The sequence below is a fragment of the Manacus vitellinus genome, unplaced genomic scaffold (genome assembly GCF_001715985.3).
Source record: "Manacus vitellinus isolate BGI_N305 unplaced genomic scaffold, ASM171598v3 scaffold_15_pilon, whole genome shotgun sequence".
Lineage (NCBI taxonomy): Eukaryota > Metazoa > Chordata > Aves > Passeriformes > Pipridae > Manacus > Manacus vitellinus.
Window position 1 is genome coordinate 9,712,239 of NW_021939122.1, and position 16,898 is coordinate 9,729,136.

At 38.6% G+C, this 16,898-nt stretch overlaps 1 protein-coding gene across 1 annotated transcript in view; it reads right to left on the bottom strand.

Moving 5' to 3' along the window:
- KNDC1 (kinase non-catalytic C-lobe domain containing 1) overlaps positions 1-16,380 on the bottom strand; it is a 64,448-nt gene extending 48,068 nt beyond the window's left edge. The window contains 4 exon segments of the mRNA XM_029958602.1: positions 8,162-8,220; positions 11,556-11,754; positions 16,281-16,311; positions 16,313-16,380. Coding sequence (XP_029814462.1) covers positions 8,162-8,220; positions 11,556-11,754; positions 16,281-16,311; positions 16,313-16,380 — 357 coding nt within the window.
- Between the last annotated feature and the right edge of the window lie 518 nt (positions 16,381-16,898).

Below are 16,898 nucleotides of genomic sequence, written 5' to 3' on the forward strand. Positions count from 1 at the left end.
TTTTTATTTAAAAAAACTATATTCTTTTAATCTTAAACCTAAGAGACGGTGCCTACTGGTAACGTCTGTCACTCTGAGTAATGCATTCACACCCTCCTGTATTGAGGAATACTCATTATACATTTTGGAGCTAAAAAACTGAATTGCTACACTTTCACTTAAGAACACTATGGGCCAATACACCAGAATAGCATCCCAGTTCTTTTACCATGACATGAATCAATGACATCCAGACTCTTCTTTGAAGTATTAATCTATGTAGATTTTGTTTCTTCCCCCCCCCCATAAGGAACATATAAGATGAAATGCAAATGTAAAAAGCTGGCCAAACTATTCTGAACTTACCTCACTTTACAATATCTTCTTAAGATAACATTCAAAACACTACTTCTGACAGAACAGCTGTAGGTGACAGAAACAGCCAATGAATATGTGGCTCTCATTGTATATATCAAGAATGTAAACAAAAGGATTTTTTTTTTCAGGGGGTAGAGGTTGTGGGCTGGTTTCAGTTTGGTGGGTTTCTGTTCAGTTTGATTGTTTCATAGGGAAGTGTTTTCTGTAGGGGTAAACCTTGCTCCTTCTCTACTCAAGCACAGAAGTCATATTCCAGCTAAGAGAAAGGAGGAGAGGTTTGGTTGGGTTTTTGGTTGTTTTGTGTTTGGGGGTTTTTTTGGTGTTTTTTGGTTTTTTAAACTTGGTAAAAGGGCTCCAATGTTCAAGAATCCTGTAGTATATATATACACTGAGAAATTTATACAATATCTGTAACAAGGCTATATAAGAATACTTAAGTCACAATCAATGAATGTCCCAGAAGATATTATTCTCAGCTTCAAAAGCATGTTCTCTATTATTCCTCTAAGGTTTTTGGAAATGCTGTAACTAAGGAGAGTGATGTGTGAGTGACAACCATTTTGTCACAATCCTGAAGGCTCTGTTGACTAAATCTCCACAGCCTAAGATGATAACTCTACGACCATCCAATTCACAGTGAAAACTGAACTAGTCTTGAGATTTTATCTGGAGATTAGGAAGTCATCCATTCTACCATACTTTTAAGTCAATTGATTTCAAAAATAGTGGCATTTACGGATGTTCTCATAGGCTCGTGAAATGGCTCAATTTCAGTTCATGGAAATGGTAAAAAATTATTTTCATTATTCCAGGGATTATAAGGTCTCCAGATTCAGTGTAGCAATGATCTTTTAGTGACCTGAATAACCATGTAAAACAGGTATTAAATTAACAAAAGAGAAATCTTCTGATATCAAGTAACGGTAAGGAATAATTCTGCTGGTGGTCTCCATGTTGCCTTTAAGAGTTCAGTCTTACATTTCAACAGCATTGTCAAACACTCTAATGAGTAAATGACAGAAATAGAGGGCCAGAGAAAATTAAGTAAGACCAGTATGATGCTGATTCCACCAAAGAAATGAGTTTGAATGGGCAGCACTAGAAATAGATAATGATACCTGGACTAAAGAAGACAACTTCATCCACAGCTGAGGAGGTATCAGTACTAATCAGAAGACTTTATGTGAAAGAATCTGGAGACAAACAACTGATCCAAAACATTTGCGCATCTTTAGCATTAAGAATCCTAGAATTTTATGACACCACACAAATCTAACAGGAGAAAACCATCTGTTCTCTTTTCCACAGTTTTTTTTCTCATGATGGAGACCATTTGCAAATTTATCAAACACAGCCCCTCAGGCTTCTAAAAGAGTGAACTTCAACTACTACAAGAATCAACTGTTTTAAGATAGAACACAAAGTCCACTGTTCACTCCCAACCTTTTCCTCACAAAACCAAAATTCTTAAATAATCTTCATTAATCTTGGGGAAAATATGTATCTTAGCTTTAATAATGCCTTTTTATAGGACTCTTATGGCCGAGTAAGGAAGAAACCTAAAATTCTCTACATTTTCATTGACCAGATTACTTGTACAATCATTTCTCTTTTGAGGACATTTTTGTGCCTAGAGGACAGACTATTTCCAACAAAAATATAAGCCGGTCTGAAAAGCTGTTTCAGATTTAGAGGAAAATTTGTAAAAATACTGGCAGTATGCTCAAAAAAGCCTCCTAGAAAAGAACGATACTACAACTTCAGAACTAAGAAACCAGCTCTAAGTTTTTGAGGCAACCAAATCATAAACTTTAAGATATTCTAGGCATTAAAAGAAAACAAACAAACAAAAAAGACTGCTGAAAAGAAAACACCCATTGGCCCCATTCTTCCATTTGTTAACTTTGTATAAAGCAACTAAAGGCTATTACTTGCCCAGTACTAAGCTCCTGAAAGAAATCTCAATTGGGACAATGATATAAAAGCAAGAGCAGGAGGATTCCATTCCTCTTCTATAGCACAGTAGAGGCAGAGGTAACCAAATGAAAGTAATTTATTTTTGTCACTGAGAGAAAAAGACAGCTTTAAATAACACCCAGAAGATAGAATGGTTCAAACTATAGGAGGAGATAAGTTACCATTTGCTGATGACAAGCCTTGCTGCTGTTAGATAGAATTAGTATCAAGGGGAGGCTACATTAAACTGAGGGAAACAGAACTCAAGAAAAAAGGCACTAGGTGTTTCAAAAGACTTGCTTCCCTCATGAGATAAACACAAACCCAAAACCCCTCTAGGAGAACATACAAAAAGTTTTCTTTTTTTCATCCTGCACCGAGAGCTAAAGAAAGAATAGAACAATAGAAATAATCTCACAGCATTCAAAGCTACTACTTTAAAAGACCAGGAAAGTCACAAAGAGAAAACCTCCTTTATACCTTCTGCTGTTTTGATTTGAGAGAAAGATGAAGGCTTTTGCATTTAGTGAAGGACCAACAGCTGAGACATGAGCACTAGATTAGTAATGATCAGCTATTGAGAAATACTGCAGCATCAAACTGTCAGCTCGGTTTTCTTCAGTAGGATCGACATACATACATATCTATATATACCTACTCTGTAGAAGAGTATGTTTCATTTGGCACTTCAACCCAAGCATTTATATGCATTTGTATGTATATGGTATATATCAATCAAACTGCCTTGTCACGTGTCCTAGGAATAAGCAATATGAATCTTAATTTTTTAGTTTTCAAAAGCAATGTACCACATTTTAGCTTGCCTTTTCCATTTGTGTTAGTTATACCACTTTGTGTAGATTTGGGGTTTTTTAAGGTTGCTGAAACACTTGGACATTTTTTATATAATATAAATCAACTACAACCCACTGAGAACTGCAAGTTGACAGCCACGACATTTGAAATAAGACAGGCAGCATTCAGCCTTTTCTGAGTCTGATTCTCTCCCAGGTGAGAGATTAGCATACCCTATTCCTGCCCTGATAGGTAAGAGTAAGAACAAATTCTAGATGAGAAAACATTCTTCCCTTCTCTATGCACTATTTCCTCCTTCTCTTCACGGTAGTATTTAACTCTAACTGTTTCAGTTCTTTAATTTTTGAAAGCTTTTAATGCTGCTGCACTGAGGCTTCTCAACTACTGTATTTTATTACCTCTAAATAATAAGTTATTAACAGAAGCATTAGCCAGTCTTCTTCAGATTAAAAAAAAAAACAAAATCAAAAACCCAACCAACACTAGGCAGACAAGACTGAAAATTCACTGATTTCTGTTACAGAGGTTTACTAGAAAAAGCCAAACTGAATAGCCACATTATTAAAAGATTATAAATGCAACTTCACACACAGCAGACACTGGTCCTTCATCTCACTGAAAGCTCATATCTTAGAAATGTAGGGTTCCACATCAATGAACCTCTGTGTCAGACTCAATGGTAGTTTTGTGATGCAGACAAATAGCTATTTGAAACTAGTTTGAGATAGCCAATGTTTTTAACCTGAGGCAATCTTGTATTGTAGTGATAGAAGTAAGGCTATTAATGAACTCACCAATATTTAACTATTCCTGTTGAGCCTCCTGTTGGTCAAATTTCACAAGTCTAGCACTGTATTGCCCAGGGCAACAAAATTAAATACGAACCATTTTCATCAGGAAAAACGCTAAAGCTCTTCCTATCTAGAGGAAACGATCAGGGCAAATTTTAAAAGGAGCCTCAAACATATTTCTGCATCTCAGTCTCAAGTGTTTTTCTACAACAGAAAAATTCACATTCTTTGCTGCTCTCTAAGTAGTATATAAGTAAAACATTACAAAATTACAGGCTAGTCTTTATACTCCATCTGTTTGTAACTGACTTCTAGCTCAAGATTCAATGAGAACAAAAGCATGGTCAATACTTGCTATAGCAAATTCAGACACAACTTCCAATTTAGAGGAAAAGTGGAAAGTGAAATCTTTCCATCAGTGCAGGCAAGTGACAGCTTCAGTGATCTGAAAACTTTTACTGAGCCCAGTCACATCACATACCTGCATCTGCACGAAGAATAAATGTGCAAATGATAATAAGTGTACTGTACAGAAATTCACCCTTTCTTTGGAGTTACAGTACGGTTTACAACTCTAAAGTTTACATCCTGTTCTCTCTATTTGAAGCACCAATTCTTAATAGTGCAGTTACTAGGACACAAGTAGCGTCCTTGTCTGTAAGGAGAAGCCTGTAAGGAGACGGCAAAGTTGGAGGAAAAAAATTAACATGAACAGATACCCAGGAGATTCTCTGTTTTATTTCAATGCTGTCCTAGAGACCAACAGTACCTGCTTGAGTGCCTTTCCACACTCACACTGCGACAATGCTTAAACCTGGAAGAGGAGGACATAACAGAACTGCCCTATTCAATGCCACTCCAACCACTCAGCAACACAGTGATTTCAAGGTCCCTTGAGACTCTCAGAAACTACAATCCTTCCTCCAACCCCAGAGGCTGGAACTGCAGCAGCACTAAAGTCACTAGCTGGAAAGTCAGCCACACTTCACTGTTGGCACCGAAAGCCCCTTTCACAGCTAATTCCTTCTTAACCATGTTTCTCTCTAAAAAGTCTATTCTACATCTGACACTGAAGCTGACAGCTCCCTGAAGGGCTAGTTTTCACCTTTCTGCTCTCAACAGTAACTGAAGTTGCTGTTATTATTTCCACTTTACAAATGGAGAGCAAGGCGCAAGTCTAAAACAAACCCCATGAAATCAATTACTTTTCAGTTCTCTGCATTGTCATTTGGACAAAGCTTTCGACCTCTTGCTATTAGAAATTGCAACTAGAAACTGAAATTTTTAATAGTGTTGTTTCAGACACCAGGATAGTAATGCATTTCAATTTGTTTCCTGTGTCTGTTACCCTTGTGTGCTTGTGAGTGCCAGCTAAGTTTAGTAACTAATTAGGCTGGAGTCACAATTCCATTAGAGGTCTGGATCAGTAATTCACCAAGCAGGAAACAAAACATCTCTTGTCGAAATAACTGTAGCTTTAATTGATAGATTTTTTAAAAAAAAGAGTTTAAAGAGGAAGAAGTCATCCAGTAGCCATACAAACCTCATTATGCTTCCACATTAGAAGCTACAAAATAGGTCACACTCAAATCGAGCAAAACCTCTGGCTGACACAACTATTTTAAACCAGCTGAACTTTGACATTGGAATAACAGCTATCAAAGATCATCCTGAACATAATTAGTAATTCCAAAACTAAGTTCTTCTCTTTATATTGACATTGGACAGTTTCAATACAAACACTACTTTCCATTGCTCTAAACAAAGCACAATAAGCAGCTGCAAAAACACTCCTTCGACAAAGAACAACCGAGTCACGTCACTACCAAGGAAGGAGCAAGCAGTAACACATAAGACTTGATGCCCCCGTAAAAAGGGCAGCTTACTGGAATAGTACAAAGAATCTTGTAATACTGAGAAAGCACAAGGGTCCAGGGTTTCCTCCGAGAGATGTATAGAAAGCAATGCTATTCTGCTATTGCACAGTAGGAGGTTACAATGAGGTGAGGGTATAGACAAAAGTTATCAATACCTTTGGAAAAGAGAACTTGAAGTATTAACACCAAGAAGGAAACAGGCAGCTTGGAAAGATTACAGTATTATAAAACCCTTGTAACAAGTATATAAGGATTAAACCACTGTAGGTCTTGGAAACTGCAAAAGCAAAAACAAGCAGAGATCAGCGTGGAATCTTCAGCAGAATTTGGTCTGGTACTAAAGAAGTTAAAAATGCAACTAAACTCTACAAATGGTAAGAGGTAAACCAAAAAGTTCCACAAATACTCTGAATCCCACTGCTGTCTGACAAAATGCACACAAATCCCAGAGCAAACCAACACATCTCTGCCTCAGTGCAGGGGAAAGCCCTCACTTTTCAGTCTTGTACATTGCTTTAAGATGGTCAGTGAAAAACAGCTGAGGCAACAGGACACTCACAGCACTGCTCTCTCTGCATTGCAAGGCTTCCCACCTGGCTAGATCAAGAAACAGTAGCAATGTATAGAACTCAGAGTACCTTACCCCACTTCACAACACACAAGGCAGAGCATGTTGCCTTCCTTCCACACAAATGTGGGACTTTTATGTATCTTCATTGACCTTTGCAAAAAGAGTAAAAGGGTCAATGTTCAGAGCCACTCCTGACTCAAACAGCTTTCACTGACTGTCTAATCGTTTGTGCTGGGCTTGGTACTGGGATTCACTGGCGCTTAAGAGGCTGGTAAGTACTACTGAAAGAGTTAAATAATAAATCTGTGCACAGATAAGTTTTATCCAAGAGGGATACAATGGCCTTGTATATCATACAGAACTAAAACTTCAGGTCACTTAGTTTTCCCACAGCCTTCCCAAATTCCTATTTCTACTTGTGCCATCTCCTTGGTCTTTGAACCTCTTTCAGTATTTGCTATATGCATACCAGTTCAGCAACTCCTAAGGGAGGAAAAAGGATTGGGGGAAATAAAAGTTTGCCAAAGGAGCAAATAGTTCCACAAATCTTTTAAGTGTTTCTGTGTCAAGTCTTGGAAGCTTGATAAGGGATGGAGAACATATTTATGTAGAATCTTAAGTCCAGCTTCAGAAGCACAACAAAAAGAAAAAAAAAAAACCAAAAAATACTTATCTTTGGGTCTTGTTTTCCTTAACTGCATCTGAATATAAAGGTTACTACAGTTATCAAGTTTACATGCAATGCAGGCCACCTCCAAAAGATCCCCAACTTGTACTGGCTCCCTGTCCCCAAAAACAGATTCCCCACAAACCAGAATGAGGGTGAGAGGGAGACCAAACACAAATCACTGGAGCTCTGCTGACCTATATAGACACAGTAATAAAGCATAGCAACAGAGAAATGTTGCATCTCTAGCCTTCAAAGACTGCAGTACTTCATATTCTATTATACTACCCTTCCTGCCTTATCATTCTCATTTTATATGCAGTACTTAACACTTCCAAGGTCCACTTATCTTCCTCCTCCCCTCTGTCCACTCCCAAGAAAATACAGAGAACTATAAATGTGACTATGAAGGATATAACTATGAAAAGCAAAAGGTATTTGTATTGAACTATAAAGAACTGGATTTTTTTTACATACCTTGAATTGAATGTGTTGCTAGTTAAAGCATTTGAATTATCTAAGAATACATGCCAGAAAAAATAGCTTATTAAGAAAAAGGATATTAAGCAAGCAAGTGCTCCTGCAGCATGCAATGAGATGGTTGACTTGGGAGGCTAATGAATTAGTATAAACAATTTAAATCTAATTTAATTTAACAATGTAGAGCATTTGTGCATTGCAAAGCAACAGATAGTAATTTGTTTCTTCATTAAATCAAAGATAAAATTGCTGATTACCCTTCCCTGAACTATTTTATTGAAGAGGATGGCAAACAAATTTTATATTTAGTCATAAAAGTTCATGACTAGTCCCCAAACAAGCAAATGTAACCAGTGAAGGATACCAGTGAACATAATATAGACCAGCTGTGGTTTAGGGCAACACATTATTCAGTCAAAACAGAGTTTCACATCTTAGCAGTTAGTGAGCAAATGTTTATACAGAAAATATAGCATTTTAAGTTTAATTTTTATTTCCACAAAACATATCTAAACAGCACTATTTACTATTCGCCAACTTTAAAAGTCTTAAAATTATATGTTAAGAATGCTAAGCATTTGGTACTGCCAGAAGTACTAAAATTATTAACTCCCTCTCTATTTTACAGATAAATTTATAAACTTGCCTCAAAAGTGTTACCGGTGATATCAAATTCTGGTGGAACAAAGGCACCCTCTGGATCATCTTTGGAAGCAAAAGAAAACATGCCAGATTAGAAACTAGTAGTTTTACTTGTTTTAAAAAAAAAACAAACAAACACAAACCAATTTGATGATACAAATTTAATTATACACTCACATCGGATACAAAAGAAACAGTGTATAGCAGTATTTTGGTTCGCTCATTTGATATACAAAGAACTTGTTATCTATGTTTCTACTACTGCAAGTAAAATAAATTGCTCTTTTCAAACTTTCTGCAAGAAGATACCATAATTTTCCTACTAAGAAACAAAACAGATTAAACACCCACAAAGAAATACACTTAACATGTCTAGCCACTTCTTGCCTTCAGACATTTATGTCTGGACCAAGTTATCACCTTAGCTGGTGCGGCTCAGAAGTCTGATTTGATTAATGGAACACTTCCATTCACTATTTTCCACTGCAAACCTGGGTGATAAGGGTTCAAGCAGCAAAACCAATCTGAACAGCTAATTGCCCCTCCATCTACAGGCCAGCTTAGAACTCTGACCTTTCTGTTTAGTTTGTTTTACTTACGATAAAAAAGTTGAGGCAGCAAATTCCATATGCACATATTCCATAGCTTAGCAGAGAACTGACCTACTGCAGCAGACAACTCTGAGTGAAGATGTTCTTTTCTTCCTTCTATCTCTTAAGAGAGACTGATGTTGCTGCTGCATCCAAGCAGGTATGTAGTATCACACTGTACTGATGTCACCAGCATGTACCAATGAACCCGGTAAAGAACACCATGGAATTAAACAAGTGCACGACTAAAAACCTACTCTTCACATACTTATTTGACTCACCTAATCCATCCTTTTGAGAAGCTCAGTGGATGACTGACATCATTTGCAAGCAAAAATTATGTTTCCCTTCTCAGCAAGGAGAAAAAAATAGTATGCTCACAGGCATAGCATACTCATCATAGCTTTAGGTTTAATAGAACTTTTGTGCCTCTATTTTAGAAGTGAAATGCAAAGCTCTTACTGAGAAGACACTAAACTCAGTTATATGGAAAAGACTATTAGAGAGGACTTTTTTTTTTTACATATTCATATATTGCAGCTACATGGCACAGCTGACTATCCAGATGCTATTGACTGATTTACAGCTCCTTATGATGTTCCCAATCCTTTTTTCCCACTGAAAAGGAGAGGTGTCTAACTAATTTTGTATTCCTTACCCACCCCCCACATTTTTTCCGGATATTTCAGGAGGAGGGGGTGGGCAAAAGGGGAAGGGAACTAACAGACAGATGTTTTGTCTCCTCCTCTTCCCCACCTGCAGACTTCTGCGCCTTTTCATCTCCATGCTACCTTCTCCCTTTCTTTCCACAGAACACTTTAAAGGCTGTACAAGCATACAGCTGTTATTGCTGGTACAGCTCACTGTATTCTTCTAATAGAATGTTTACAATGGAAATTTGTTTGATCTCAAGAGACAAGAAAATATCAGACCTCTTGGCAGAACATCCTATTGAATGTTTGTCACTTTAGCTCCACAGAACCTGCAGGAAGCAAAACTTGCTGCTAAAGCAGAGATGACAGGCTGTTTACTTTCCCTTACTGGCAAGCAAATCCAGAGGTTATAATTTCCTTCTGGAAGAATAAATCCATAGGCAACAACTACAAGGAAGTAAAAAGGACAACCTCCCCAAGTGCCTATCTAACAAACTATATTTTAACCAAATAGTAACAAGATCTGAGGGAAATAGAAAGAGCCAAAGACACAGTGGTGTGACAGAGAAACAGAATATAAACATAACTTTTTGCATTCTTAGGGAAAATGCAACGTTTTTAAAGAGAACTAATAAAAAATCTCTTCCTTAGAGATGAACACGACTTCAGGGAACTAAATCTTTATATATTTGCTTTGCATAGGAATTTGTTGTCCCATATTTTAAGCACTTGAATACAGCAAATTCCTGGATCAATTGTTTGCCAGCTATTCAACTAGACTAAAACATTTAAAAAGAAATTGATTTTTTCTTTCCCAGCTGCAAGCAAAGATCTTAGATGAGGGGCATTTTTCATTCACTGGATTTATTCTCTTCAACAAGTCTTTCATATACCCTTGGCTTGTACAAAGCCAGCTTCTTTTTCTTTTTTTAATTTCGAAGTACAACAAGCTCCTTAAAATAAAGAAAATTGATTCCACAGTACCCTATTAATATGAAACTAAAAGTTGACTCTCATATATTTGAAAAATTTAACAAAAAAGAAACATCACAGCAATTATGAAGACACATTTTCATCTTTAATAATTACACTTTATTAAGTTATATGTTTATTTGAAATACCATCTTTAATTCTAAAGAAGGCAACAAATCTTCATTTGTTGCCATGTCGCCTTACCTCATTTTTATCTAATATTTTTTAAAATACTGTGATGTAGATTTTGACTAAAATAATAAACACTTATTCTGACATGGATTTAAAAATAAATTGGGTTAAAGAAAACACAATAAAAACTTGAATAGTGTGTATATAGACTAAAATGGTTCTAGTTATGAGTTGACAATTTCAGAAGTACCATCAAATAAGAGCTGTTTGGGTTTTTTCTGTTGTTTTGTAAAATCATTAATAGGCTCAAGATCCATCATCTTGAAATGGATCATGTGAGAAAGGAACAGCAACAATAATATGCTTTTTTGTCTATGCTAAAACCGAAAGTTTTTTAAAGTTAAGTATCCCCCTGTTCACTGCTACAATACCTGAAGATCTTACAGCTACTCCATCCTTCTTTCTAATATTAAAATTAATTTCTCAGTCAGTTCCCACATTTGCTGAGACTAAAAATCATGACTTAAAAAAAATAACCATTCTTTATTCAAGGGAAAGCTCTAAAAAATAATAATAAAAAAAGGCCCTTACTGAAGAGAGCGCTCTCCTTTTTAACAGCAAATGTGCACTAGAATTGCCCCATTCTTTACGTTCACAATCACCAAGATACACTGAATATCAGCTTTCTATAGAAATAGAACATATCTATAAAATTAGAAGATCTGGAAGAGAGTAAGGATGTGTTTTACACAGGTAAAGACTTGAGCACAGATACACAAATACATAATCTACAGTGTTTGAAATGGACATAAATAAGATCAGCTAGATAAATCTTAAAATAACTAAGAAGAATTTTCTAAGCAAACTCATAACAGCCCTTGTTCATCAAAACTGAACATGTATTTCATATGGACCTATACACACCCACTCCAAATAAGTTTTTATATTTATTTTAATTGTCTTCAAAATAGAATGCAATATGTTACTGCAGTTTCTCACTATAACTTTCCATAGTTCTAAAAACAGATAGCCTGGAAACACAAATACTTACCACTGAGCTGTTCCATGAAGCATACATTGCCATTGGTGTTAAAAGCCAAAGTGTCAGGAGTGATGCAGAGTGTCTGGAAGATTGCAGAATGGGCAATGCTCTTCAGAGAATGGCAACACTCCAGGCAAATTGCCCAAATATCTTGCTCAGTAAGACAGCTATCCCGCAGTGACAAAATATCAGCAAGGGACACATTCTCCTGCCAAGACACGAATTAATAAATTACCCTGGATTTCATGACACTACTTTGTATATCATAGATTACATTTGACACAATTGGCTACAAGTAATGTTTCCAGCAAGTTCTCAGACTTTCTAGGACACTGATTAACACCCCAAGAAATACCAAGTGCATCTTTGCTCATAACACAGAGTGTTTTAAGAAGCACAGTTAACTTGAACAAAGATATCACAGTATGCTAATATGAAGTTATTTAAGTTATTTACTATGGGAGATCTGAAAGTTACATAAACGTTGCATCACAGTTAGTGAAACAGACCATTTGGAGGTAAAAGTGAAGAGACTATGTTAAAACATTTTGTTTCAGCTATGCCTCTCTCAAGCTCTCCCAGGTGCCTTTACATAAACTACTTAAGACTTCTCTTCACAGCACTTCTCCCTATCACCTGTGATCTAGGAAAAAGTACCCACTAATTAGTCTGTCTTAAGAAGGATGCAGTTATGAAGCTTAGTGGTGTAGACCATTTAATAAACATTCAAAAGCCAAATATGCCATAGGAAAACTGTTCTTATACTTTGACTTAAAATCACTTCGGTTGTCCTAGGCCTCCCCATTACACTCAGAGCTCTTAGTGATCAAAAGAGGTTATGGATTTCATTTCTAAGTTACTGTCCTAAACTGTAAGTCAACTTGCATTGACCCTGTTATCACAGTAAGGCTATGAAGAGTCCAGTTCCAAAAAAATGTGTCTCTAATGTGGCTTTACTGGTCAAGATGTTCAGAAACAATGCTTGTCTCAAAGCAGCTAGCCTTTCTATGGACATTTTTCAGAATACAAAGCTAATACATCACTCATAGCTACAGAAGTAAAGTTTTCATGAACTTAAAGGAATGACAAAAAAAAAAGACCCAAATGAACAAAACATCAATTCCATCTCTATGGAAAAAATAAGGTAACAAAAATGGAAGGTAATCTACAGAAGTTACTCTGCATCAGAGCTATAACCACTATTACTTACAAAGTGTTTTCTCATTTATATGTAAGTAATTTAAACTAAAGACTATACTTCTCAATGACATTAAATGTATATTGAATGGAAGATGCAGCTGCACATTACTTAGAAAATAGAAAAAAGAAAGTATGTCATCATCAGCAAAAAAGAATATGAGGTATCTTACAGCTCAGAAAACTGAGCTTTAAACTTTTAATCCTTTGGAAAATACAGTTATAACTGGAGAACATTAATGATATTTGGATTACTGTATACAGAAGGGTTAACAGTTTTTAACATGTCTTTTAGAGAACTAAGCACTGCTTTCACAATATAATTCAAACAAGGACCAAATCTTAGTCCAAATATGTATTGTGCTTTTTAGTCTAAAGTATAATGCTTAATAAATAAATATGAGGTAGGAAATAAAGCATGCTCACTGTTGTTTGGGAAACTTAACTTCTCTTTTCAATACTCTTATTTTTCATCAGCCAGGAGATGCACTGATTTACTAATGGCAGCATTGCTACAGTGGTTTCTAGCACTAACCATGGATCCTAGTCTCATTAAATTCAGTCCTACAAAATACTGAACAGCAAAAGATCTCAGACACAAGATCTCATTTTCTCTGTGCTGTGAGGGTGAATAAGGAGGTTTTGCACATCCCCATAAGGAACCTCTCCTAGGCATGATGAGCAGCACAGAGGTTCCTCTATCCGCAAACACAACCATTTGCCAGGAGCTGCACTACAAACCATCGGGCTTGGAAAGTGACCGAGCTGATAGGTAGGGTGAGGAGAGACTTGGAAAGAAAAGACAAACTGCTGCTTCAATGGCCAACAAAAAAAAAGTAAAAAAAAAAAGTTCATCAAAGCAATGAGCCAGTAACTATTTTTACTTTTCCTAGAATCATCTAGCTAGGTGACATAATGGCATTTGCCACAACAGCAAAATAAAGGGATGTTTCACTAATCAACCAATCACTAATGCCAAACCATGAGAGTTTCATCTGTGCATATGGACCAAAGAGGCTCAATTTACAGTTTGTGTGAAAAAAATAAAAACTTCAATCTTTTAAGACAGACTCAATATCAAATTCCAGTTACAATAAGGACTGAATAGAATTTCTTTTGAGTTAAACTTCAAGGTTGAACTTCAGTGCAGATAATTATCAGCAGTGATACCTACAGTATAAATCTCCAAAAACATATTTGTCTTGTGGTTATTTGGCAAGTAAATATCATGTCAGAAGAAGCTTATCTTCATTACAAGAGATGAGAAAATTACTCCGTACAGAAAAAGGAAAAAAGAATAAAAGGCTTATGAATGTTCAGTGGCTCCCATCAGCAAGATGGGAGATAAAGATGAAGATGGCCAGATGAAGATAAAACAATAAAAAAAGATAAAACAAAAGACTACCATTAGCAAGCCTTTCTATTTTCAATGCTCCAGGACAATAAGTTATTTACTTCACAGAAAGTTTGTATTTCCCAAACGATCACACAAAGCTGCTACTGCAGCAAAGCAAGGCCTTTGTAGAGAACAAAGCACTGAAAACATGAGACATGCAGTTGACTAGTTTACATCCCCAAAGCAACACAAAACCAAAGTTTTGCTGTGGGACAAAAACATCCTTTTAAGACTGTAACACAGGAGGTTCTGGTAATCTGAATCTTCTGGCAAGCTACTACTTCAATCCTTTGGACCACTGAAAGTTGGTTCACTCGAATGTGGTACATATCAGAGAAGCTGATGCCTCTTTTGCCTCTTTCAGCAAAAGACACTTGTATAAAAGTGTCTAGTTTTACTACTGTTTAAAAACTACGAAAAGCGAACAGGTCAGACAAGCTTATTGCTTAATTATTCACTTTAGTTCTCATTTTTCCCTTATAGTTTCTTCACCAAATATAAAACAGTTCAGTAGCATATAACTAAGCAGAGATATTAAGAGAGAGCAGGTAGAGAAAACAAATTAATTGGCCACAGACAACTTCTCAAAAAAATTTAAATTAAATATTAAGGAGTGTGAAACAAAGAAAAGTTCTAGTAGAGAAAGGAATTTGAAACATATCTTCATCCTCAGCAACTCCTACTGTTCAACTCAGGCAAATTCTGCTTCACATATTGATAAAAAACCATATGCATCAGACACCAATCTCATTCCTTATACTAGGTACAATGACGAGAAATGCACTAAATGACTAAGCAGCTGGGAGTTCAGTGCAACAGCATTGACAGCTTTCTGGCACCTAAGTCTTTATGCCATGATAATTCACACAAACTTCCAATCCATCTTCCAGAATCACAGAAAATGTGGCAAACACCATTCATTAAATTCATCGCATTTGAAGAAAAACACTGGGTTGCCTCAGTAAGCTCTCTGAGTAGTCTTCAAAGCAGCCCTTTTTTATTAACTTCTGTAATCACCAGGTTGTCATTCTCTCAACAAAAATACTGAAACTATTTATGTTTCCAGAATAACTGAATAGATGGGACTGGTGGAAATCCACAATGAAAGCATATATTGACCAGTTATGGAAAATGGGCCCAGGTCTTTCTCATACATAAGAGTTGACCCTGAGCTTTCTCTCCCATTCTGAAGAAATACTCTAAATACTTAAGCTAATGTGTAAAAATGAGGCCACTACCACCTTCCTTCTATGTCTTGCATGAGGGAGTCTGAGAGGGCCTACTGCACTGAACACTACAGACGGCAGAAGAGCCAAACTGCTGAGCCATTCGGTGACTTAGGGAAACTGAAAAGGACTTTTCATTTTCAAACTCACTTTTAAATCCTGATTCAGCTTAGATTCTTGACATAGCAAAAAAGAAAGTTTGCAAGATCTGGTGTGGAACGGCTCACATATGGCTCACCAAACCTTTACTTAAAAAAAAAAAAAAGGAAGAAAACTACAAACATTTTGCCCAAATATTCCCAAGGGAGTAAGAAACACACATCATGTGGAAAGATACAAAGATGAGCAAGAGCAATAAAAAGCAAGTGCAAACCCAATAATAAATCCAGACAAACGTGATGACAAGCACTGGGTTTAGCTACAGGTTATTGGGCACAACAACTGAACAAACAGATTTAACAGTTTGGCGGGTTTGGGCTTTTTTTTCTTTTATTTCTCAGTGTCAAAGGCCTTTTTGCACAGGGCAGCAATATCCGGCTGTACAAAACACTGGTTGGCAGCTCCTGGAAACAGCTGAGCCCATGTAAATTTCCCTTCACCGAGTGCGACAAGGACACGTACTCGCCAACTGCAGCATTAATGCCCACGGCTATGACAGCAGTGACGAGACAGCCCGCACTCGAGGACCGTGACTTTGCTGTTGCATGGGGAAGGTGCACGGGGATGGGCCAAGCCCAACTTACTCGCTGGGACCGGCGGGCAGGGCAGGCAAGGAGCCGGCGGGGCGCACACGGGAGCTCACGGCGCTGCCGCCGCGGCCCGGCCGCTCCGGCCGGTCCGGCCGCACCTTCAGGCCGCTTCGCCCACAGGTGAGCGCAAGGGTGGCGCTCCGTCCCCGCACCTGCCCTTACTCACCTCATCCTCCAGCAACGTCGGCAAGGCTCGAATCGTAGCAGTTCACCTCCTCCTCCTCCTCCTCATAAAACACGTCCTCTGCCGGCATCAAGAGCCTCATCCCCGGGCGAGGGAGCAGAGGCTTCACCTCGCAGCCTCCCTATGCGCCCGAGAACGGCCCCGGCCCCCGCCGCGGCTCATTCCCCTCCCCGCCCGGGCTGCCCCGGCCGCGACCCCCGCGGCGCCGCCGCCGCTTTTAACCCCTTCCGGCCGGGCCCGACCGCGGGGCGCCCCCGCCTCCCGCGCCGCCGCTCACGGCGCGGGCCGGGGCAGCGCTGCCATGGCAACGGCCGCCGCCGCCTCGCCCGCGGCTCCACTGCGGCGCCGCCCGCCTCCTGCGGCGCCGCCGCCCGCGCGCGCCCCGGGCGGCCCGGCCCCACAGGGGGATGGCCGAGGAGCGCGCGTGTCCCCAGCCTGGGCGACTCGCCGGCGGGAGCCGCTGACGGTGGAAGGGGGCGGCGTGGCGGTGCGCCCTGAGGAGCGTGACCGCCGACGTGCCGGCTGCGGCCGCCGGGGCCGGCCTGGTTCGGCGCCTCTGCGGGCGAACGGCGGCGGCGGGAGGGAGGGTTGTGTCGGGGG